The sequence below is a fragment of the Carlito syrichta genome, unplaced genomic scaffold (assembly GCF_000164805.1).
Source record: "Carlito syrichta isolate Samal-C Ts95f unplaced genomic scaffold, Tarsius_syrichta-2.0.1 Scaffold305037, whole genome shotgun sequence".
NCBI lineage: Eukaryota > Metazoa > Chordata > Mammalia > Primates > Tarsiidae > Carlito > Carlito syrichta.
In genome coordinates, this window is record NW_007249133.1 from 260382 (window position 1) to 286393 (window position 26012).

Sequence of the window (26012 nt, forward strand, 5' to 3'; positions counted from 1 at the left end):
TCTTTTTATATGTTTTGATTGGCAGAACCTGTATATACAGCAGGGCAAGGTTGTATTCATATATTTTTTAAATGTTTATATTTCTCTGATATATATTTTGGTATAAGTTTTCATATATTTGTTATTCTGTGGTGATGAAAATGACTAGGTGTTCATATTTTTCTTCTCTCATTAGATGGCTTAATCTATAAAAACTGATATTCTGTAGGTACAGTTTATATTAGCAGAATATGAGTTTATGAAACAGGGGTTCACTGGAGATAGCCTAGACTAGTTTTGATATATATATTCTTTTTTACTTTTATTTTTGAGTCAGGGTCTCAGTCTGTCACCCAGGCTGGAGTGCAGTGGCACAGTCAAGACCCACCACAACCTCAACCTCCTGGCCTCAGGCAATCCTTCTGCCTCAGTGACCCAAGCAGATGTAACTATGGATGTGTGCCACCTCAGCTGGCTATTTAAAAAAATTTTTTTTTGTAGAGATGAGCTCTTGCTATGTTGCTCAGGCTGGTCTTAAACTCCCTGGCTCAGGCAATCATCCTGCCGTGGCCTACCAAAGTGCTGGGATTATAGGCACGTGCCGCCATGCTTGGCTAGTATTCTTAATACTTCATAGTCTACAACAATTCTTTACTTAGACCTGATTATATCTATTAAATAAAAACTAAAAGTAAAAACACCCTGCAGGTGAACTGGGAGATATTGGGACCTAATTCTCAAGAAGCCTTACCACCGCAGAACAGAGACATCGCAGACCCAGTGAACGGGCTCTTTCATTTTGGAGAAGGAGAGGGTGGAGAGAGATCCATTGTTCTGACCATGCATCCTCATGAGGACGTTGAAGTGGAAGAGACTTTCATCATTCGACTCCAACTTGTGAAAGGAGAAGCTAAATTAGACTCCAGGGCTAAAGAGATTACCTTAACAGTAAGTCTGACTGTATTTTTCACACAAAATGTAGATTCAGTGGATTGACCAGAAAATACATTTTCATTTGTTGAAACTGTATGCTTCTGATGAATGGAAGCTTATGTAGCCAAATGAAATCATGGTAACTCAGATGAGTCGAACTTTCTGATTTTTATGTTAGTTTATTACATATCCTGGTTATTGGTAATTTTTTTTTTTTTTGAGTTGGAGTCTCACTCTGTTGCCCAGGCTGGACTGCAGTGGCACGCTCACGGCCTCCGCAGCCTTGACTGCGGGGCTCAGGTGATCTTTCTGCCTCAGCCTTCCAAATAGCTGAAACTACAGGCACACGCCACCATGCCCAGCTAATTTTTGATTTATTGTAGAGAGGAGGTCTCACCATGTTGTGCAGGCTGGTCTCAAACTCATGGGCTCAGGCAGTCCTCTCACTTCAGCCTCCCAAAGTGCTGGGATTATAGGCATGAGCCACCATGCTCAGCTGGTAATATTTTTTAAAATCATTTTAGTATAGTGATAAATGCTTATTTTACAAGCTTGGAGAAAATTTGGTGTTTTGGGAATGTTTCGCAGTTTTAGAGAGGAAGTATTTGTTGTATCATTTTAAACATTGAATATCTTTGCATCAAAGACTATAACAGTTATTAACTAGTTGTAGGTTACTTTGTTTGAAGGCAAAAGTGTGTTTGTTCAGTTGGCACAATGATGTGGTTGATGGTGGGTCAGACTCGAATTCAGTGTATTTGATATGAACCGTGAAGTTCATCAAGGGCAGAAAGTACTGAGATCAAAGATACTGGAAACAATGCAGGGAAATGACACTTTTTTTTTTTTTTGAGTCGGCGTCTCACTCTGTTGCCCAGGCTAAATTCTCACTCTGTTGCCCAGGCTAAAGTGCGTGGCATCATCATGCCTTACCACAGCCTCAATCTCCTGGGCTCAAGTGATCCTTCCAGCTCAGTCTCTCAAGTTTTCGGGACTATAGGTGTGCACCACCATGCCTGGCTAATTTTTAAAATTTTTTTCGTTGAGACAAGGTCTTACTATGTTGCTAAGGCTGGTTTTGAACTCCTGGACTCAAGCAATCCACTCACCTTAGGTCCCCAAATTCTGGGATTACGGACATGAGTCGCAGTGCCCAACTGGAAAATATTCTTTTTGGGCTCTATACTATAAGAATTTTCCAGAGAAACAGAACCAATGGAAGGGACACACACACACACACACACACACTCTCACTCACTCTCACATTTTCTCTTAAAGACGGATAAAGACATATGTGCTCATGCATACACACACACACACACACACACACACTCTCTCTCTCTCTCTCTCTCTCTCTCTCTCTCTCTCTCTCTCTCTCTCTCAAAGAAAGACAGAGATACAGAGATATTTTAAGGAACTGACTTGCATGATCATGGGGGCTGTTGAGTCCAAAATCCATGGAATAGGCTGAAAGACAGGAAACTCAGCAAACAGGTGAAGCTGCAGTATTGAGTTTGAGTTTTGTAGGGCAGGCCAGTAAGAAACTCAAACAGTATTCCTAAGTTACAGTCTGGAGACAGAATTCCTTTTTCTCCAGGTAACCTCTTTTAAGGCCTTCAGTTGTGTAGATGAGGCCCACCCACCTTCTTACATGTAACCTCCTTCACTTGGAGTCAACTGATTTTCAATATTAATCAGATCTACTAAAAAGCCTTCACTGCAACACCTAGACTAGGATGTGACCCAACAACTGGGCACCACAACCTTGCCAAGCTGACATGTCAAATTAGCATCACAGGACCTGTTTGTCTCTTTCTGCATTATAGCAGAGCTAATGGAAAGAGTTTAGCTAAAAGCAACTGGTTAAATGTAACAAATAGGAGACGAATAAAGCAAAGTTCAGGCATCAAAGTCCTATCTTTTTGGGATTCTGCGAATAGTAGTTTTCCGAATACTTATTCCCATGATCTTTGGGGACTAAGAACCTACTTTTTTTAGACAGCAGTGGTAAAGAAGTTTTTCAGAAATCAGGTAGCTCAGTAGATGGTATTCAAGCATCCTTTCTATGTTTCATTCATTTCCTCAGCATGTCTGTGTGTAAATATGTGGATATTGTAATACTGTGTGGATAACGTAGCTGCATCCACAGTTGGCCTACGTTCTATTTCCTCTGCTCTCTGTTTCTACATTTTAGATACAAAAGTTTGGTGATCCAAATGGAGTTGTCCAATTTGCGCCTGACTCTCTCTCTAAGAAGATTTATTCAGAGCCTGCTGCTTTGGAAGGGCCCCTGATCATTACCTTCTTTGTCAAGAGAATCAAAGGCACCTTTGGAGAGATTACGGTATTGTTTTCCATCTGACTGTCCTAAGTGGAGTACCAATTTGCCTAACAAACAAGGTGAAGAGGGACATCTCTGGGTGCTCTAGCCAGCATCAAGCTCTAGCTATCACTATGCTAAATTTGGTTACAGTTAGTTCCGAAATATCTTCCTCACACCTTCATCATGAAGGACTGAACTGAGTTGTATCATGTTGTTTGCTATGATGTGAAGCTTTCCTACTTAAGCCTCTCGATGATTTGTGTAAATTCCTAATATCTTCTTCAGGGCTTTATTTTTTAATAGACTTTTTCTTTTAACGGCTGTTGTTTTAAGAGGTTGCATTTGCATGTATGTTTATATAGTATGTTTAGGGATGCCTTTGTAAGTCTTCATGATATTTGTGTGATAGATCAAGGTCATTTGTTTGCTAGGAAAACATATTTTGTGGAATTTCTCTATATACTTACCTCTCTTTCGATAGTGGAGATTAAATGGTACTTATTCGGTTGCAACTCCATGGTTTGGAGGCTAACAATTCTTAGAAAAATAATGATTAGTTCTTGATATCTTACAGATCTTCCCTTTTTATTAAAAGCAAAAAAAATCTGATCTGAATCTTCAAATTATCTGTTTTTTGCCTTCAAATATTGTGTGTGGTTTACTGATGAATGTATCTGTGGAACTAGCATGTTAACATTAACTTGCTTCTCTTTATCTCTTCAAATTGTGCTGTTATTTTAGAAGCAAGTGAAATAATGAGATTTTTGTCATCTTGTCCCACAAATTGCATACAACAGACCAAAAAAGTTAATACAGTTCCCATACATTTATTTGGAGAGTTTGGCTCTGAATATAATGATACACAATTAAAATCTATTTTTTGTACATTATACAGAAAATGTAATTTAAAGGATTTGGGTTCAATATACTGAATGATATAACTTTGTTGGATCTCTTTTCCTTTTTATTTTAGGTTTCCTGGGAGTTAAGTAGTGAGTTTGATTTCACTGAAGACTTTCTTTCCACAAGTGGGTTTTTTGCCATTGCTGATGGAGAGAGTGAAGCTAGCTTTGATGTTCACTTGCTACCGGATGATGTACCTGAGATAGAGGAAGAATATGAGATCCGGCTTGTCTCTGTACAGGGAGGAGCAGAACTGGACCCCGAGAAACACGCTGCATGGTTCTCTGTGTATGCAAATGATGACCCCCATGGAGTGTTTGCCCTGTACTCAGATCGCCAGGCGATACTTATTGGACAGAACCTTCTTAGATCCATCCAGATTAACATAACCCGGCTTGCGGGGACATTTGGAGATGTGGCTGTGGGGTTCCGAATCTCTTCTGATCATAAGGAACAGCCGATTGTCACTGAACGTGCAGAGAGGCAGCTAGTGGTCAGAGACGGTGCTAGATACATAGTGGACACGGTGCCAATAAAGAATCAGGTTTGTGGCATTTCCTCAGGTTCCTGATCATTCCAGTAAAACTCCTGCAGAAGATGCCCTGCTTACCTCACGATCAGTTTAAAATCTTACTCTCATATTTAAAAGTAACCATGAAAAATGTCTTAGAAAATCCGTAAGCCGGACTTGGTGGCTCAGCCTGTAATCCCGCGCTTTGGGAGGCTGAGGTGAGTGGATTGCCTGCGCCCGCGGGTTCGAGACCCGCCTGGGCAACTTGGTGAGACCTCATCTCTACAATAAATCAAAAAATCAGCCGGGCGTGGTAGCGCGTGCCTGTAATTCCAACTACTTGGAAGGCTGAGGCGGAAGGATCGCCGGAGCCCAGTAGGTCAAGGCTGCGGTGGCCGGGAGCGGCCACTGCCCTCCAGTCTGAGCGACAGAGTGAGACTCCAACTCAAAAAAGAAAAAAAAGAAAAGAAAATGTGTAGTGGCTGGGTGCGATGACTCACACCTGTAATCCCAGCACTTTGGGAGTCCAAGACAGGAGGATTGCTTGAGCCCAGGAGTATGAGACCAACCTAGGCAACATAGTGAGACCTTAACTCTATAAAAAAAAATCACAAAATAAGCTAGATATGGTGATGTGTGCCTGTAGTCCTGGATACTCGGGAGGCTGAAGAGGAAGAATCACCTGAGCCCATAAGGTTGAGGTCGTAGTGAGCCATGATCGTGCCATTGCACGCCATCCTGGGTGACAGAGTGAGACTTTGTCTCAAAAAAAAATACACACACACACGTAAAAGTACATACACACACATTAATTATTGGTTGATACATTTGCAGATTATCAATATGTATATTGCTATTTGAAAATAATAGATTTCCTGTCTAGAGAGGAGCAGATACTTCTTTAGCACCTACAGACTTCTAGGAAGTGTTGTGAGTGCTGTACATCTATACCCCGATTCACCCACATGTGCATGTGCTTGCACACACTCAGATACTTGTTGAGAGGAAGAAAGATGTGGGCTTCCTGGTGCTCCTTCCAAAGGGTAGCAGAATGAGAAAGACTGGTGTGTGCACGCTGGGGCTTGAAGGGCCTCCGTGGATGCAGCCTGGCTCCTGCTTCTTTCCTTGGAAATCTGGAACTTGGGAAATGGGCTATGATGGTCAGCGATGGCAGTGAGGAGAAGGGGTAGCGGCTGCTCTGCCAACATTTGGGACAAGTGCTAAGAAGGCAGGAGCTTCTTGTGGGCCAAGTAGAGAACCCAGCAGTCTTGTTCCATCTGAACCTCAGAAAATGCTTGGAGGGACTGTTTTTCTTAATCCTCCCGGGGATGGCACTGGTCACATCATTCTCTATGCGTAGAAGAGAAGTTAACTTCGTAGAAACAAGAAGCTAGGTAATTTCATCATTAACTCTGTATGCATGATGGCATTCATTGCCACTGGATGCGTTATGGTGCTGGAGATTAATTATCTCATGGTTAGAAGGGCTGTCCAAGCGCAGAGGCTCACACCTGGGATCCCAGCACTTGGGAGGCTGAGGCAGGATGGTTGCTTGAGCTCAGGAGTCCTAGACCAGCCTGGGCAATATAGGGAGGCTTCTTCTCGACAACAAATCAAAAAAATCCGTTGGGTGTAGTGGCACATGCCTGTAGTCCCAGCTACTTGGGAGGCTGAGGTAGAAGGATCACCTGAGCCCAGGAGGTCGAGGCTGCAGTGAGCCACTGCACTCCAGCCTGGGTGAAAGAGTGAGACCCTGACACACACACACCAAAAAAAAAATTTCAAATAAGTGTGAGCTAACATACATTTAAGAAAGAGTCATGAAAACAAGTAAGATTATTTATTACTTATTCCAGTTCAAGGTCATGGGTGGCTGGAATCCATCCCAGCAACTCAGGGCACAAGGTCCAGGCCAGCCCCTGACAGGATGCCATTGAATCTCAGGACCACCCATCCTCACCTACACACTCAGATGGGGACAGACATGCCCTCACCTCACAGGTCCATCTCTGGGATGTAGGAGGAACCCACGCAGACTTAGGAGGATGTGCAAACTCCATACAGACAGTAGTCCTGGCCAGGAGTCTTTTTTGTTTTCTTCTTCCGTGTTGTAATGAAACAACATTGAATGGTGTGACTAGAGGACCCTCTGCATTTCTTTGGGAAACTGACTTAACGCCAAGGCCCTGCTGTATTCATTTCCAGCCCTGAGATGGGATGGTGTCCTGTCCAGGGCTGGCTTAGACCTCATACCCTGAGTTGCTGGAATGGATTCCGGCCACCCACGACCTTGAACTGGAAAAAATAATGTTATCTTACTTGTTTTCATGACTCTTTCTTAAAGATATGCTAGCTTACATTTATTTGAAATTGTGCCATATCCATCAGTCCTCTAGGCTAGAATAGTGAATACAGAGATGGAGAAGTGAGAAGTTGGACTGATTAACCAGAATAGTGTTGTATTAGGCCTCATTTGCAATTCAAAGAATTTTTTAAAAACAGTATGCTTAAATTGTATAACTTGAAACATTTCCCGTGCGTTTATAGTATTTACATAAGGAACATTTTCAAGTTGCAAGCTGCTCGTGAACACTAGGGGGCGATCCTTTAACTTTTCTGGGAATAACTTTGTGTCATTTTATAGTGAGATTTCATTTGACAATAAGACAATAAGCCACAGACCAGATTCAATTGTACTATTTTTTACTGAGCAATGTGTGTAGTACAAAATTGCTTTTAGGCTATGTATAAGAAAACCAAAAAATGTGATATTCACTACATGAACTGAGACCATTGGTCTTCCTAGCTCTTAGGCTGCTTCTCGTGGTTCCTGGAACATTTTGAAGGATGGCATTCTTCTTTTTATTTCACTTTGAAAGCGTGGCAATATAGTTTATAAAAATGCTTAGCTTCTTTCGTAATATAAGTGAATTATCATTTATGAATTTTTAATATCTTCTTTGACTCCATTTTAATTATTAATATGATTTCTCATCCATGTTAGAATGAAACGCATTGAGTGATGTGGTGTCATTCAAAGACCTGCTGTCGTTCTTTGGGAAACTGACTCACGGCCAAAGCCCTCCCTTTGTTTTCAAGAAGGTGTATGGAAAGGACCCCAGTTTACACGTACACACAAGCTTCCTCTGTTTTGCTTGCTTTAATGTCTTTCATTAATTTATTTCAAGCTGGGAGACTTCTCTCTTTCTCACCTAGGATGTGTGGTATAAGACTGCACATAGATTATTAGATCTTGGTGAATTAATCTTTCCAAGATAACTGTTTAGGGCAAGGTGTGGCATGCATATCAAGGCTAAGGGGTGTGTGTGTGTGTGTGTGTGTGTGTGTGTGTGTGTGTGTGTGTGTGTGTGTGTCAGAGTCTCACTCTGTTGTCCAAGCTGGAGTGGAGTGGCATGCTCATAGCTCACTGTAGCCTTGAAATCCAGGCTTGGTTCAAGTGATCCTCCGTCCTCAGCTTCCCAAATAGTTGGAACTACAGGCGTGCATCACCTGCCCAGCTAATTTTTAAAAGTTTTATGTAGAGATGAGGTCTTGCTGTGTTCACACTAATCCTGGCTCAAGCTAATCCTCCTGCCTTGGCCTCCCAAAATGTTAGGATTATAGGCATGAGCCACTGTGCCCGGCAAGGTTAATATTTTATCAGTGGTCCCCTTCTTCCCTCCTGCCCTAGAGATAACACATTGCTCTTTGATGTTTGGGGTTTTAGTTAACAAGAGTTGACATACAGTTCTCTCTGGTCCACCCTGCTGGACAATAGTTAGGACTTCAGACAGGTCAGCCACAGAGAATGACACCAAAGGTCATAATGTAGTTGACCACTTGGGCTGTGGCTTCAGGCCTTCCAGTGGGTCTGCATAAAGGGTGAGCTTTCATTAGTCTCTAAAAACTCTAAAGACTCTTGATGTAGGTCTAACACCAGAACCTGAGAGTGTAATCTGTTAACACCTGGCAAGTTTTTAACACCTGGTCAACATCTGACTGCTTTTATGAGGTGCACACTAATAGTATGGATTCTTGGCATGCTAAACGAACAAGTCAAAGTTTAAAGGAGCTTAAGGTCAGACACAGTGGCTCATGCCTGTAATCCCAGCATTTTGGGAGGCCAAAGTGGGAGGATCGCTTGAGCTCAGGAGTTTGAGACCAGCCTGGGCAATATAGCGAGACTTTGTCTCTATTTTTAAAAAAATCAAAAAAATTAGCTGAGTGTGGTGGTGTGTGCTGTAGACCCAGCAACTCAGGAAACCGAGGCAGGAGGATCGCTTGAGCCCAGGAGTTGGAGGCTGCAATGAGCTGTGATCATGCTGGTGCACTCCATCCTGGGCAATAGAGTGAGACCCCAACTCCAAAAAAAAAAGAGTTTAAGTCAGAATGTAAGAGGAATTTTACATTTGCGGTTGAGTCGTTTATTGAGCACTTCCTGTGTGCCAATCATTGTGAGAAGTTCAGCAGATACAGAGAAGACTGAGACACCTCCCATTGCTGCACTGCTCCCTGTCTAGTGCAGAAGGGCCGTTCACAGCCGGTTATAAAAGTGTGTGAGGCCAGGCACTGTGGCTCAAGCCTGTAATCCCAGCACTTTGGGAGGCTGAGGTGAAGGGATTGCCATGAGGGCACACGTAGCACTCCTCATCCCACACTCTCAATGCTGGAGGTTTGTTTTATGGCAAAGGAGAAAGGGCATCCATTGATGAAACTGTTACTCAGACAGTGTGCTAATGACTCAGGTCAAAGGTCAGTGTTTTTCTCTGAAAAAATTATTTCTGAATCATTGATAATGTCTGTTTATAGGTCTTCCTGTCGCTGGACTCTAATTTCACTTTGCAACTGGTGACGGTGATGCTTGTTGGTGGGCATTTCTACGGAATGCCAACAATTCTCCAGGAAGCCAAATCCGCAGTCCTACCTGTCTCTGAGAAAGCTGCCAATTCTCAGGTAATTGGCTCTGGGTGTGGTACCCTCCCCGAACCACTAGAGGGAAGCTTCTATAAGAAGGACTGAGATCCTTAAGATTAACTGCTTTCTCAAATCTGAGTAGTCCTGTGAATATCAAAGCAGACATAAGGAACACATTGTATACAAATAATTTGTCCATTTTCACAATAGGTAGAAAATGTGTTTTCTTTTGGGGGCTTTAGGAAGTTTTTGGCATATGGAATTTGAGTGTATAGAATTTTTAAAGTAATAGACCCCAAAGTTAAAATTTCCAGATCTTTTCTTGATGTCAACTATTAAATGTTAACGTATTTTATGCTGTCATTAAATGATCATGAAGCCTTAATTAATATTTCTGACTTGTTCACTTACTGTCACTGTGAATGTTCTCTGTAATATCTGGGCTTCGGTTTACTGTGGCAGGCTTGTGCTGCTGTAGGCAAGTAACTGGTGGTCAGATTCTTTTCTTTTAGGCTGACTCTGTCGATACCAGAAAAAGGCAGGGCTTTTGTCTATGACTATGATAACGTTTGTAGTTTTGAAGCCCTTAGGAGACATACTGCCATCCTACTTCAGGTGGGAGCTCAAGTGATCAAGGCAAGCCTGGCTCAAGATGCCAATATCTTGTGCTGATCCGTGGACAGAATGTGGGTAGCTGTGGACCCCAGCCACTGAGGGATGTTCTTCAGTTGAGATCTCAGTAGGAAAATATGTCCTACTTCTTGTCCACGCATACAGTCACAACACTGTGTTACTCCAAATGGCAAGGTTGGGGCCAGTCATGGTGCATTCATGTCCTGGGTGAATCCTTTATACACCTTTATACTCCTACCAGCGTTTTATGGTGTGTGTGTGTAAGACATTTTTAAATAGCTATGTAGCAAGCATGGTCTTAAAGCTTTTGGCAGTTACTAAGCAGTAGCCTCACTATAACAGAGAATACGGTTGGTGTCAGGTTAAAGGTGTTGTTGTTTTTCAGGAGTGAAGCTGTCCTGTGGGACCCTCTCATACTTTTCTGAAATCTGCATTCAAGTTTAAAAAGGGAAGAGTCTTAACGTATACCTGTTGATTTAGTGATGTCCCCCATTTATAGCTATTGAGATCAAAAAGGTATACTGAATTGTCCAAATTCCAATGTGAAGCCAAGAACCTGGATTTATACTTACTCTTATTCATACAGAACTTTTTTTTTTTTTGGAGTTGGAGTCTTACTCTGTCACCCAGTCTAGAGTGCAGTGGCACGCCCACAGCCACCCCAGCATCCACCTACTAGTTTCTGGCGATGCTTCCTCCTCAGCCTTCCAAGTAGCCAGAGCTACAGGCGCGTGCTACCATGCCCAGCTAATACTTTGATTTACTGTAGAGACAAGGTCTCGCCAAGTTGCGTGGGCTGGTCTCGAACCCGTGGGCTCAGGCAGTCCACTCGCCTTGGCCTTCCAAAGTGCTGGGATTGCAGGCTGAGCCACCGAGCCCGGCCACAGAACTTATTTCATCTGTAAATCATAAATCCTGGGAAGGTTGCCCTTAAAACAAGATTTTACTTGATGCTTGTGAAAAAAATGGTCATTTAAAAAAATCTTTGAAACTTTCTGATTCTCAAAAAGAGATATCAAGTTAAATCAAAGGTCTGAAAAGAGCCTTAATAGTAGGTCTAGTTCATGTTGCTCATTTTATTAATGAAGAAATATGTTATTATATCTTAGAATGCTCTAGACATACCAGGTTCTGGAAAAACCCATTAAATAAGTCATATTAAAATGCCACTTTAAATCTTTTGCTCTCATTTAGCCATGATTATGTTTAGTTTTTTGGATATTGTCATTCAACGGATTACATTTTGATTTTTTAAAAAAGAGAAAGAAATTCAGAATTACCATCTGAATTATAAAGTAAAATAAACGTTCAAATGTGAGGTGTCATTTCTTAAGCACTTCTCTTTAACGGCTTATATTATAAGACAAGGAAGTATATTGTAGTGGTGAAGGGACAGTTGACATTTAACCCGCTTTTTAGAAAACAGGACACTTTAGAGAGAAATAAAATATTCCACGTGTGTTTCTTCTTCAGGTTGGATTTGAATCCACAGCTTTTCCACTCACGGACATCACTGCCGGCACTAGCCAGGTTGTGATCTCTAGAAGAGGCACTTATGGCTCCCTCTCGGTTGCCTGGACCACCGGATATGCCCCTGGCTTAGACATCCCGGAACTTATTGTTGTTGGCAACATGACCCCAGCACTGGGTGAGTTGTGATTTTTCTATGATCATCCCTGTGATATATGGAGATGTGTAGGTGGCCATTCATTTTACTGGGCCATCCTTAATCTAGACACGAAAGTGTTTTCTAACACAGCACTCCCATAGTTAGGTGGTCAGACTTGTGCAAGCCACTTGGTGAGAAAAGGAAACATTTTTCAGTCAAATTAGAAACGTCATACTTTACCCCAGCATGGTGGGCGCTAAGTGGACTACTCTGTCTGTACTTGAGGAGTCTGTTGAAAGTCATTCAAAAAACTCAATTTGGCACATACACAACTTTGCATGTCTTTACATGTTCACCTGAGTACTTCTGACAGTAGGACAGCTATTATTTCAAATACTTTATTTATTTATTTATTTATTTACTTTTAGTTGGAGTCTCACTTAGTCACCCAGACTGGAGTGCAGTGGCCGCTCCCGGCCACCGCAGCCTCGACCTGCTGGGCTCTGGCGATCCTTCCGCCTCAGCCTTCCAAGTAGCCGGAATTACAGGCATGCGCTACCACGCCCGGCTGATTTTTGATTTATTGTAGAGATGAGGTCTCGCTGCCCAGGTGGGTCTCGAACCCACGGGCTCAGGCGATCCACTCACCTCAGCCTCCCAAAGGCGTACTTTATTTTTTAAGTGATGCCTTTAGCTCTTTGAGAGTTAGTGAGATGGAAATGTTAGGTGATTTGGTCTCTCCCATGTTACAGAAGGCTCATTGCAGATTCATATGATGGCGGTTTTTGTAAAGGACTCTTTGGGGTGTCAGGATCTTTGAGGTTCCTACTCCCTTATTCACAATGTCCTGCTGGTCACCAGGCAAACACCATTACCCTCAGTAGTAAAAACCTGTGTACAGAGTGGGATCTCAGTCTCTTGGTGAGAATGCAAGGATTTTCATTTTCCCAAGGTCTTGGAGTCACTGAGAGATAAGAAGGAATGAAAAACAAAGTCTTTACTTGTACGATGACCACTTGTATACTCAACCTTGAATTGTATGCCACATCTTTAAAATTAAATACAATTTAGAAAAAGAAAAAGTCTTTTAGAAGGTGGGGATGAGGGGGTTGTGTACAGTGGCTCATGATTGTAATTCCAGCACTTTGGGAGGTCAAGGTGGGAGGATTGCTTGAGCCCAGGAGTTCCAGACTTGACTGGGCAACACAGCAAGACCCTGTCTCTACATATAATAATTATTATTATTATAATTATGATTATGATTATTTAGTTTTTTCCCTTTTGTGTATTGTTATGGCTGTGTATGTGACTTTGTGCTTACATATAAAATTAATTTTCAGAAACTTTTGTGAATTTATATTAACTTATTAAACTAAACAGGCATTTCCAAACAATAGTGCTATATCTTCATACAGGTTTTTTAAAAAAATTTTTTGAGCTTTGATGATACATTTTCAAACACAATTAAAAGTAAGGTACAGTGAACACCTATGAACTTTCTGACTAGACCGAACAGTTGATCGTTCCATCATATTTGGGATATTTTGTTCTAAAGCAATTTAAAGTAAAATACACAGATTATGATAATTCACCCTAAACTACTTCAACATGCATCTCTGAAAATACGCTGGGGCCAGAATTCACACCAAAGCCTGACACCAAATACACATCAAAGCTTGCCTAATACCATTTGCTTTTCACTACTGGTTATGTGATAGAGCCAGGAAAGAAGCAGAGATGGATGGTAAGAGGAGGTGGGACAGGAAGCAAGGTTCATATGGTCTAGGGAGCTTCCTGGACGTTTGTTGACCTCTTCCACCTCACCTCTTTTGAATGCTTTGCCTTTGGTGAACTCTTACCGAATTTTGGAAAAGAAGATCTTTTACTCCATTTTCAAGAGTCAAATCCCAACGTGAGAACTAAGACATGAGACCCTATTTTCCGTGTTTCCTTCCAGGGAGCCTCTCATTCTCCCACGGTGAACAGAGGAAAGGTGTTTCCCTGTGGATGTTCCCCAGCCCTGGTCGACCAGAGGCCTTTGTAATTCACCTGTCAGGAGTGCAGAGCAGTGCACCTGGAGGAGCTCGGCTCCGGTAAGACCAATCTAGTCCTCAACCAAGAAGTTCTCTAAAGAATAATCCACGCTGGGTGTGGTTGCTCATGCCTGTATTCCCAGCACTATGGGAGCCCAAGGTGGGAAGATCATTTGAGTCCAGGAGTTCTAGACCAGCCTAGGTAATATAGCGAGATCTGATCGCTACAAAAAATAAAAAATTAGTTCGGTGTGGTGGCATGTGCCTGTAGTCCCAGCTACTAGGGAGGCTAAGGTGGAAGGATCATGTGAGCCCAGGAAGTCAAGGCTGCGGTGAGCTGTGATCATGCTACTGCCCTCCAGTCTGGGCAACAGAGCAAGGCCTGGACTCAAAAAAAGGGAAGAATCTGAAATGTATCAGTCAAAACAGGAAAAGGCACAAGGACTATTCTCTGTGAAGCAAGATGCAGGCACAGTCTTAGTGCAGAGCAGTGCATGGCCCATGTGCTAACTAACATACCACAGAGGAGGTGACTCCCAGGAGTGCTACTGTTCCCTTAGCCTTGAGGAGGATCCATCATGACCCTCAACTTGAGAGTGGGCACATCTTCAGTAGCAACCCTGTGGGCAGTTCACTTGCTGGTAAAGGGAACTGTCTTCTGAGAAGCAGCAGAGAATACCTGATTTCCCCAAGTGATTAAGAGTAGGACAAGGCATCACAACAGGTGGTCATGTTGCTTGCTTAAACCAGTGGCTTTTTTTAGATTAATTTAACTTAATTTTGCTGTTTGTCTTTAACAATAGATGAGAATAGTTTATGTAAACTGAGTATATTCGCAGATAAATATGCCCTAATCAAAAACATTTCACTTTCCTTAGATCTGGAATGGGCTTGACCAGGGCAGCTGAGGGTAGACCTGAGATCCTTACTTCGGGATTTGGTCCTGGCTTTGCCACTTACTCACTGTGTGACTTGGGGAAAGTTACTTGATCTTTCTGGTCTGCAATTTGCTTATAAAATAAGATAAATGTGCAAGCAAAATTAGTGATTGTTCAAATGTCTCTGTATATATTTTATGAGTGGGATAGCTCTTGGTAGAATCCAATGTGGCTTTAAATTATACATGTACCATTTTAAAAATGTCTGTCCAGAGAATGTATTTCAGGCTCACAAATTCAAATGCCTTTAACAACAATAATAATAGGTAACAGTTTCGTAGTGTCTGCCCAAGCTAGGGGCACACACACATACACACACACACACACATTTTGCTCTTTCGGCAACAACCTCATAGGGTAGATACTATTATTTGTCCCACTTTATAGATGAGGAAAGTGAGTCATAGCTAGATTATTCATGAACCCAACATCACACAGCTCAGGCATTCTGAGGTCATGATTTGAACCCAGACTGAATGGCCACTGTCTGAGCTCTTAGCCACAATTTTATGTACCGAGTGGTAGGTATTTAACAACAGAGAGTAAAGAGACCTGGAATATCTTCCCTAAAGGCATTCAAGCTCATACTAAAACCTAGACCAAAGCACTTAGCAAAAGAAAATGTGGCTGTAGACAGACTTAGGCTGAGGGGCCACCGGTGTAACCTCTGATATAGCTATTAACTCCCAACAAAAGTCTATAGGAAAAAGCTAAGGGTGAATTATTCATTCATGGATGTTTCTTCTAGTGCATTCAGGTGCTATATTTGTGTGAGAGAATAGTCCCATCACTGGTAGCTGGAGAAATCAGGGATTTTGCTCTTAGTACCGGTAATGGCTTCTATTTAGTAGATAAGAACACTGACTGGTGTTCAGCGTGCCATAGAAGTCTCGTTCCCAACAAGTCTCTCATCAGAGAGAGTTTGATATGTCAAATCCCTTGGACAGCTGCTTGGGGATGACAGAGAAACAGATGAGACCTATGCGCTCTTCGTCTAGCTCTGACTTGTTGGTCCCGTCTGCCACTGCAGCTCCTGTTCTTACGTGTCTTGTGCTCTTACTTATCCATAGGTTAGTAGTGTTTGATGGAATTTGAAAGGGCATGTCACTGTCAAGATCCTCGTGAGCAGCGTCTTCAGTATGTGAAAGATGAATCTGTACATGATATTCCTATTTTTTATCAACTTTCTCATGGTTTAATTTCTTTTTTTCCAGATCAGGTTTCACTGTTGCTGAAATTGAACCCATGGGAATCTTCCAATTTTCCCCTCGTTCAAGAAATATCACAGTGTCAGAGGATACCCGGATGGTCAGATTACATGTACAGAGGCTGTTTGGATTCCACAGCGATCTCATTCAAGTTTCCTACCAGACAACTGCTGGAAGTGCCAAGCCGCTGGAAGACTTTGAGCCTGTCCAGAATGGGGAGCTGTTGTTTCGAAAATTCCAAGCTGAGGTTGATTTTGAAATAAGCATTATTAATGATCAGCTTCCTGAGGTCGATGAAATTTTTTACATTAACATTACTTCAGTAGAAATCAGGGGATTACGGAAGTTTGAGTCTCATTGGAGACCACGCCTGAATCTAGATTTCAGTGTTGCAGTAGTCACCATCTTGGATAATGATGACTTACCAGGAGTGGATGCTTCTTTCCCCATGACAGCTGTGGCTGTAGCAGTCGACACAACTCTCACTCCTGTAGAAACTGATTCCACCACACACCCCAGCACAAGCAAGACAACAAGCATTCCAGAGCCAACCGAGATGGTCGCCATTGTTACTGAGGTGACAGGGGTGGCTGTCATCCCAGGGAAACTTGTCACTCTTCATGGCACACCTGCCGTGTCTGAAAAGCCTGATGTGGCCACTGCAACTGCCAATGTTTCTATGCATGGAACATTCAGTCTCGGGCCCCCCATTGTTTATGTTGAAGAGGAGATGAAGAACGGCACACTCAATGCCGCTGAAGTTCTTATCCGAAGGACGGGTGGGTTTACTGGCAATGTCAGTGTAACAGTTAAAACGTTTGGCGAAAGATGTGCTCAGAAGGAACCAAGTGCATTGCCCTTCCGTGATCACTTTGGAATTTCCAACCTCACGTGGGCAGTTGAAGAAGAAGACTTTGAAGAACAAACTGTCATCCTTACGTTTCTAGATGGAGAACGAGAACGGAGAGTGTCAGTTCATATTTTGGACGATGATGAGCCTGAGGGGCAGGAATTCTTCTACGTGTTTCTCACAGACCCCCAGGGGGGAGCACGGATTGTGAAGGGAAAGGATGACACTGGGTTTGCAGCTTTCGCCATGGTCATTATTACAGGTATCTCTTTCAAGTGCTGGAGATAAAAATGTACTTTTGACTGGGCATGGTGGCTCAAGCCTATAATCCCAGCACTTTGGGAGGCCGAGGTGAGGGAATTGCCTGAGCCCACGGGTTCGAGAACAGCCCTGGCAACTTGGTGAGACCTCGTCTCTACAATAAATCAAAAAATAACCAGGCATGGTAGAGGGCACTTGTAGTTATGGCTACTTGGAAGGCTGAGGTGGAAGGATAGCCCGAGCCCAACAGGTTGACGTTGGGGTGGCTGTGAGCGTGCCACTGCGCTTCAGCCTGGGTGATGGAGTGAGACTCTGACTCAAAAAAAAAAAATGTACTTTTGTGGTACAGAATTTGTTTTAAGATTAAGATGAATCTAGATTAAATTAAATTTAAGTCATGTAATTCATGAAAACATTGTTTCTTACAGCATGGATGTTATTTTGAGGGACCAAGCTGCAATTTAAGGACTGTAAATGATACTTAGATCAGAGCCAGTCAAGTCTACACATCTATATTTGCACAACATAGGGGACATTTTAGATATAATCATCCAAACACGTGATTGCCTATCCTGTTTTGAAATTTCATTCTAAACTTACCACCCATTTCCAATAATCCACCCTAAAGTCAAAGATCTCATTGTCAGGAAATTCTTTGTATCAGTTGTGAAATAGATTAAACTATCTCCACCAGGCAAGGTCACTGACACCTGTAATCCCAGCACTTTGGGAGGTGGAGGTGAGAAGATTGCCCAAGCCCAGGAGTCTGAGACCAGCCTGCCCAACTTGACGAGACCTTGTTTCTACAATAAATCAAAAATTAGCCAGACATGGTGGTGCGCACCTGTAGTTCCAGCTACTTGGAAGGCTGAGATGGAAGGGTCACCTAAGCCTAGCAGGTTGAAGCTGTGGTAGCTGTGACCTTGCCACTGCACTCCAACCTGGGCAACAGAGTGAAATTCTGACCAAAAGAAAAAAAATCACCAAAAAACACAAAACTGTTTCCTTTTGGGAAGATATGGTGGCTCACACCTATAATCCCAGCACTTTGGAAAGGTAAGCCCAGGAGTTCAAGACCAGCCAAGGCAATATAGTGAGACTTTGTCTTTACAAAAAAAATTAGCTGGGTGTGGTGGTGCAAACCTATAGTCCCAGCTACACGGGAGGCTGAGAGAGAAGGATTGCTTGAGCCCAGGAGATAAAGGCTGTGATGAGCCATGATTGTGCCACTGTGTTCCAGCCTGGGTAATAGTACAAGATCCTGTCTAAAAAACAAACAAACAAACTATATCCTTTTGTTTTGCTTTTGACCCAATGCAGTTGTTATTACTATTGTAATATTGAGTATATATTTTTAAATAACCATTTATAAGGTACAAAAATGATGTTATGATTTATAAATACAATGTAGAATAATTAAAGCAAGCTAGTTGGCCTATCCATCACCGTAAATACTTAATCTTTTTTGTGGTGAAAACATTTGAAATTTACTCCCTTGGAATCTGGAAATGTGTAGTATTCTATTATTAGCTATAGTCACCATACTGTGCAATAGATCTCAAAATCTACTTTTAGGATTTGATGCTTCCTAGAGTTTTTATTTTGTTTTAACCATTCAATTCAAACATCATTTTGCCATTGTTTAACTTCCTTTCATACTCTCCATCATCTTGTTTATGGTAGCCTACAAATTTACTTCAGTTAGAATTAAGATCATTTATTCCTATTCCTACAGTTTATTAACAGTAAATAGTAATTCTATTCTGCAAGTTACTTACAGGTTTTGATTCACAGTGGTTTGATTCCATCTACATACTTCTATTAAAATTAGTTAGACAGTCAACCTCCTTCTCCCCATTCTATGACATGAATACCTTATATGGTTATTTGAATATGACCAGGGTGGATGGTCAAAACATTTGACAATTAGTTTGGCACAGACCAGACAGATCAAAATGGTTTCTGGAGGCTCTTTGCTGTTCTAAGCAGCCCCCCATTAGTTACTGGATCATGGGGAGATCTTGTTCTGGCTAGGGAGGTGAAGAGCCTAGGTATCCACTGGAATAGAAGTACTTCCATATTTGATCAGTCAGTGCCACAGACCAGTGTCTGCCTGTACACCAGCTCTGAGTCTAACTCATTAAGAGAGCAATTCAGCTGAGCACTGTGGACTCTCGACAGTTACCCTCCTACATAAGGTACATTTATCACACACTTACAGCAAATGACTGACTCCTCAATATACCTTCCTCCTAACCTCCTAATGGCACATGGTTGTTGTTGTTGTTGTTTTGCACAGAACCTGACATTTATTGAGCTCAGGGGAGGGGGTGCCACTCACTCCAGTGGTGGCCGCAGTGTGGGGCCCTGTATACATGGTACAGGTGCATGGCGTCCTTGGCCCAGGCCCTGTGTGACTGGAAAAACACCACCTCCTTGTGGCCTCACTTTTGGCATGGGTGGTCCTCTGTCTGCGGCAATGTGGGATCCTGGGACACGTCAGAGATGATCTGGGTCATCTCGTCCACTTCATGCGGTGATTTTGTTAATGTAGATGAAGCTGTTGTCGGCTTCCTGCTGGTAATCGCAATTCTGGCATGCATAGAGAAGAATGCGGTTCCTCTTGTCTTCCTTGGGATACAGCATGTTGTTACATTCCTGGCAGGATCAAATACCCGCAAAACCTGGCTCATAGGCTCATAGGTCCCATCAGGCTCCATAGCGGGCTCCATAGCTCCCTCTGAGCTTGTTCCACTGTGACAGCACCGCCTGACAGCACCACCCGGCACAAGCAGGTGTTCATAATACCCTGAGTTTCTTTTTATTCTGTCTACAAATGTTCCCCTCACCTTTTTTTTTTTTTTACCTGGTTCTTTTTTTTTTTTTAGGTATAGACAAGGCTCTCACTATGTGGCCCAGGCTGGTTGATCTCCCAGACTCAAGCAGTCCTCCCACCTCAGCATCTCAAAGTGCTGGGATTATAGGTGTGAGCCATGGCCCCCAACCTGGCTTTTAAAAAAAAGTTTCTCACTTAATTAAACCATTAATTTAATCAGTTACTCTTATCTTTCATCTATAACCTTTTCATATGTAGATTTTAGAACAAACTTTCAAAATCAGAAAGAAATTGTTTTGATCATTGGTGCATTTGAAGTCTGGAATCATCTTAATAGAAATTTGACATCAAATGTATTATTTTAGATGTGGCAAGGAAAGTGTTATTTTCATTGGACTCATGCTAGTTGCTAGTGCCTTGGAAAAGAAAATGAAGATTCTGCTTGTGAGAAGCTTATAATCTGGAGAGACCAAAGCCCTGCCCACGGTGGCAAGAAAAAATTAATGCCAAAGAAAAAGCCAGTGTTAGGGTCTGATGCAAGACTCAGAATGATTAATTGGTGAGGGTGAGGATTGGTAGACTGATGGAGATGGATTGCTAAGACAGATGTAGCCCATCATGGGCATGTTTGTGCTGAATGGATTTCACATTGACCCACACTCCAGACCTGGGAAAGGAACCAGTGCTGATTATTAACTCTTCTCCCTTAGGACTGTTGAGTGGTTTTCTGTTTTCTTAACCTGACCTAGTCCCTAACTGAAGAAGTGCTATCTCCTTGGAACATCAGGAATCAGGCTTCAGGGTGGTGGGCACACGTGGCTTTTGAGGATAACTGCTTTAAGGTCATTGCTTCTAGGATCACTTAGCAAAGCTAGGTCATAGAGAAACAGGGAACTGTATGCTGGTATTTCTGTAGTCAGAGAAGCTAGCTCATGTGCTGGCCATGATTTCAATGGACATGGGCCCTAGGTTTATTCCAATTTAAACACTTTTTGTTGTTTTAGAAGCAGGATCTCATTCTGTTGCCCAGGCTGGGGTGCAATGGTGTAATCATAGCTTGTTATAACCTCAAAGTCCTAGGCTGCAGTAATCCTCCCACCTCAGCCACCTGAGTAGCTGTGAATATAGATGCATGCTACCATGCCCAGCTAATTTTTTTTTTTTTAGTTTGCTTGTACAGATGAGGTCTTACTATGTTGCCCAGGGTGGTCTTGAACTCCTGACCTCAAGCAGTCCTCTTACTTCAGCCTCCCAAAATGCTAGGATTACAGGTGTGAGTGCCACAGTGCTTGGAAATATATATATGATGATACCTGTAACCCCAAGTGTTGTTGGAGGAGTTTCTGCTACTCAGAGATGCATAGGAGAGTTCCTTAACAGTTCTGATTTATTTTGGGACAAATTAACTACATGCATAGCATGAAAGGTCTTTGGGTCAACTCTCTTATGTGAAGGTAACACAGGTGAATTGAATTCATTTATTCAACGTTTGCCATATGCTTGGCACTGTTCTTGGTGCTGGGAATACAGCAGTAAATAGCTGCTGTTCTAGTAGGACTTACATACTTTAAACAGACAAACATATAAAATAGTAACTACTATCAAATGTCGAGTTGGGTCTCATGAGAGACAGATGAGTATGAGTTTGTCAGGGTAGGGCGTGGGATTTGATGCGTTCTTTCTTCTGTTCTTCTAGTCTCAAGCTGTTAGCCACCTCGATGGGACTGTTTTTAGTAAAAATCTTTTAAAAATCATAACTCCTCTCATTCACCTGTGAATTTCTCATTTTTATACAATCCGAGCAGGCAAGATTAGTGATGCATCAGAGCTCTTCTAAATTCCTAAATGAATAAAACCCTACATTCTTCTTTTCAGGGAGTGACCTTCACAATGGCATCATAGGATTCAGTGAGGCATCCCAGAGTGGACTTGAACTTGGGGGCGGAGCTGGTATAAGAAGACTGCATCTTAATGTCACAAGGCAGCCAAACAGGTATGTGGATAGATAGATACATAGATAGAGAAATAGATAATAGATAGATAGATAGATAGATAGATAGATAGATAGATAGATAGGTAGGTAGATAGAGATAGCATTCGCACATATGTAGATAGCTAGCAAGAGAGAATAATAGAGGAGGGGAGGAAGGGAGGGAGAGAAGGAGGGAGATGGAGAGATAGATGGAGAGGTAGTAGATAGAGAGAGATAGATAACATGCATTCATAGATAGATAGCATAGATAGATGGCAGACAGAGAGCTGGATAGCATACATACATACATACACAGAGAAATTGAAGATGAAAGATGTCTATACAGAATCTAATTGAATGTATAAAATGGTAGAGGCCAGATGAAATGCTGATCAAAGAACATAGTGAACATACAAAGAATTTGGTATGTCTGTTTAGGTACTCAGTTTCTTAATCTGTGATGTGCCAACTTGGTTTATGATCATAACTGAGGGTGACCTTGACATTGTATATTTCATAAAGTGCCAGACATATGTCAGATGATGCAGATCATCACAACTTCATATTTACTGTTATCTGCTCACCCTGCATCCATCACATGCTTGCTGTGAGGGAGACTTGAAGTACCAAGATTTTGCTAGCCACCTAAGACTGTATAGTCACATCTTTTGAAAGCTCATCACATATGTGTCCTTGGTATACACACATGCACAGTGTATATGCTACATTTTCCATTTTGGACCTAAATGTTAGGTGAAAATGCAGGTCACCTTTTGCCCTTTATTATTTACAAAAACAACCCTTCTTCACAGAAGTGTTTTTCTTTTAGAAAAATTCTTGTTAAATGACAAATGAGGAGCATTTACTTGAAATCAAGCGTTCTCTATAATTTTTATTTTTACATTTTTGGTACATAGTAGGCAAAAAAATATTATTTGTTTCCCGCATTCCAGATACAGAGCGGTTAACAAATATTTAAATATTGAATAGAGCATAGTCAAAGAATACCATGTAAACCCCGAGCCTTAATTTTCTTATTTGTAGTGAGGAAAATGAGTCATTTTCAGTGTTATTAGTGGTAACATAAGGAAAATTGTATCGAGGATGAGGAGGTACAGTTAAGCACAGTGATAACTTACTCTAGTAGATGTAGGGATAGCACCCTTTATGAAGGCATTCGAATGGACTTTCTTTGCTCACAGGGCCTTTGAAGATGTCAAGGTCTTCTGGAGAGTCACGTTTAACAAAACAGCTGTTGTGCTCCAGAGAGAGGGGGTCGACCTGGTAGACGAACTCCTGTCCGTGTCAGGGACCACAACCTGCACAGCGGGTCAAACAAAATGCATCATCATCATTGACCTTAAACCAGAGAAGGTAAGACATGAAGAGGTACAATATTGTTACCTTCTAATTTGATTTCTTTAGAATTAATCATTTGAATTCCACTTTATTGAAATGTATATGCTGTATGTGTGGAGATTCTTTGTGATTTGCTTACCCATAACGTCTATAGCTCTTTGTTGGACAACAGACTTAGACTTAGGACTTATTACTTTATACAGTTTTGTGAATAAACTTGTCAGTTTTCTTCTTTTTTGTTTCTTGCCAGTCCAAAGAAGCAACCCTGTAGGTTTAACTTTTCTCTTCACTCCTATTCTTAGCACAGTTCTTACTTTTTCTAGAAATATAAATGCTTTACTGGCAATTCTTTTCATGAACCGCTTTCTACTTCCACACACAAAGAAAAAAATGTTCAGTGTTGCTTAATAAATGAACATGAGCTTAATAAAAGACTCAAGTGTCTTGATGTTAACTCTCCTACACATCAAAATTAATAAAATATAAGGTACACACTATTATATTCACATTTCTGTTGCATTATAACTACTTTTTTACATAACAATAACGTTTCTCCTTTTAGTATCATTATAGATTAAAATTCAACTAATTTTAATTACTCACTAAGTGATTTTCTTTCTGGTATTCAAATAGTCATGGCATAGCCCCTGGCAGTCTCATTAAGCTGGTCTTTTGTCTTTTTAGTATTACTTTTAAAATCTCTGGAAGCAAATTTGCTTTATAAGCAACAAGTCTTCTAAAGTGGTTCAGAGTTTCCCTAATCCAAGACATCCAGTCAGCTCCTGTCCAAGGACTTGATTTCTCTGATCAGAATGCATTCTAGAGACCTATCTCTGTGCTAGAGGTATGCATGAGAGTTGATAGTTGGCCAGTGGGCTGCTGTTGTGGCCACCTTGGTAGTGTTAGAGCTAGAAAGTATGTCTTTTCTTTAAAGTCTTCTATCCTCGCCATTTTTTGGTTTCTACTTTGACATATCATATTATTGTATTTTGCTTTGCTTAAGTGGAGTTTTCATCAGCTACTAAAATCTTCTGTTGTGCTGACAATGAAAAACTAAAATTGCAATATTCAAAACATTTGATCTGATGGTATGTCCTCATGTAATGTCATTGGTAGGGTCTTGGAAACTGCGACTTTATGCAATGCAATGTACTGTGTAATGAAACCAATTTTAGCATGGATTAATTGATATAAACAAGAGTTAAGTTTCTACTGCATACAGTACGCTATTTCACTTAAAGTCACAGTTTCCAAGAACCTGTCAACACTGTTAAGCGAAGACTTACTGTATTCTACTTGAAAACATTTAAATCCTCCTCCATGCATTCATTCCAAATATTTGTATGCCTCCTTCAACCCTCAACCCTGCATTTGCTAACTGTAACTGCCTCTAGACTGCTAGATTGTTAGTCGCTCGAAAATTAGAGCATGGTCTTTACTCATCTTTGCATCTGTCCCACCGTCTTCTATAAACACGCTTTGCATACATGTCACTAACAATTTTGTCGTACATTTTAGCTCAGATGGGATTCTTGGTGAATTAGAATCCTGGTAAGATCTCACTAGACTTTAAACCCCTATCTCCTGCGTTAGATGCTAACTGTATACATCTAAGAAAAGTCTCTTGACATCAAGGTCAGTTCACACCTATGTTGTTACTGGAATAAATGTCTTTATCAATTTTTTGTTCATTTGCTTTTGGTAAAGTGAGACTTGTGTGTATTGAAATGAAAACTGTTTTCACAGAATGAAAATAGCTTGTTAATGACAGCAGCCGGGCAAGGTAGCTAAAAACCCTGAAAGATAGAGCGGTTGTGCTTTCAAACAGTTTGAAGAGAACGCTGCCTGCATCAGGAGTGAGTGGTCTTGGGCCAACTGAACAAAAGAGAAGTAGGACAGTTAGAGGGCAGGTGGGTTTAAGAAGAGTCATAATCAGTGATCTGTCACAGAAACAATGAACAGAGTATTGTATGTACTCATAAGTGGACCTTGAACAATTATAATACTATAAGAAAGGAATTATCAGTTGAGGGAAACTACCAGGGGAGGGAGGGGCACACCTCATCAGCAAGTGTACCTGCACAATGAACATTTGTATACCTAACCCTGAATTGTACCTCACATCTTTAAAATAAAATAAAATAAACCAGAAAAAAGAAGAGACCATGTCCTCTGAGCGTCCTTTCTTTGTAGGAGAACATATAATTAGGAGCTAAGAGACTGTGGTAGCCAGTATGTAGGATGCCAACCGTATGTGTCCTCTTTCCTAACTGGAGAAATGCTACTCGGCCCATAATCAAGTAGTTTCAGGAAGGTAAGAGAAAAAAATTTAGTATCGCTTTTTTTTCTCTTTTTGTTTTTTGTTTTTTTGAATTGGAGTCTCACTGTTTTGCCCAGGCTGGAGTGGAGTGCCACTGCAGCCTCAACTGCTAGGCTCAGGTGATCCTTCTGCCATAGTCTTCCAAGTACCTGGAACTACAGGCGTGTGCCACTATGCCCAGCTAATTTTTTGATTTTTATTGTAGAGACGAGATCTCACCACATTGCCAAGGCTGGTCTTGAACTCATGGGCTCAGGCAGTCCTCTCACTCTGCCTCCCAAAGTGCTGCGACTATAGGTGTGAGCCACTGCACCCAGCTCTTTTAAATGTAATGTTTAGCCGGGCTCGGTGGCTCAACCTGTAATCCTATGCCTTTGGGAGGCTGAGGTGAGTGGATTGCATGAGCCCGTGGGTTTGAGACCCGCCTGGG

General features: G+C 41.7%; 1 protein-coding gene and 1 pseudogene across 1 annotated transcript in view; one reads left to right on the forward strand and one right to left on the reverse strand.

Annotated features, from left to right (window-relative positions):
• The window catches only part of ADGRV1 (adhesion G protein-coupled receptor V1), a 555854-nt gene that overhangs the window by 170361 nt on the left and 359481 nt on the right, over positions 1 to 26012 (forward strand). The window contains exons 67-75 of the mRNA XM_008061062.2: positions 688 to 927; positions 3107 to 3256; positions 4209 to 4682; positions 9459 to 9602; positions 11670 to 11844; positions 13763 to 13898; positions 15991 to 17096; positions 21807 to 21924; positions 23106 to 23277. Of these exons, the coding sequence (XP_008059253.2) occupies positions 688 to 927; positions 3107 to 3256; positions 4209 to 4682; positions 9459 to 9602; positions 11670 to 11844; positions 13763 to 13898; positions 15991 to 17096; positions 21807 to 21924; positions 23106 to 23277 (2715 nt within the window). The remainder of the gene's footprint in view (positions 1 to 687; positions 928 to 3106; positions 3257 to 4208; positions 4683 to 9458; positions 9603 to 11669; positions 11845 to 13762; positions 13899 to 15990; positions 17097 to 21806; positions 21925 to 23105; positions 23278 to 26012) is intronic.
• On the reverse strand, positions 19414 to 19815 carry LOC110595876 (annotated as a pseudogene).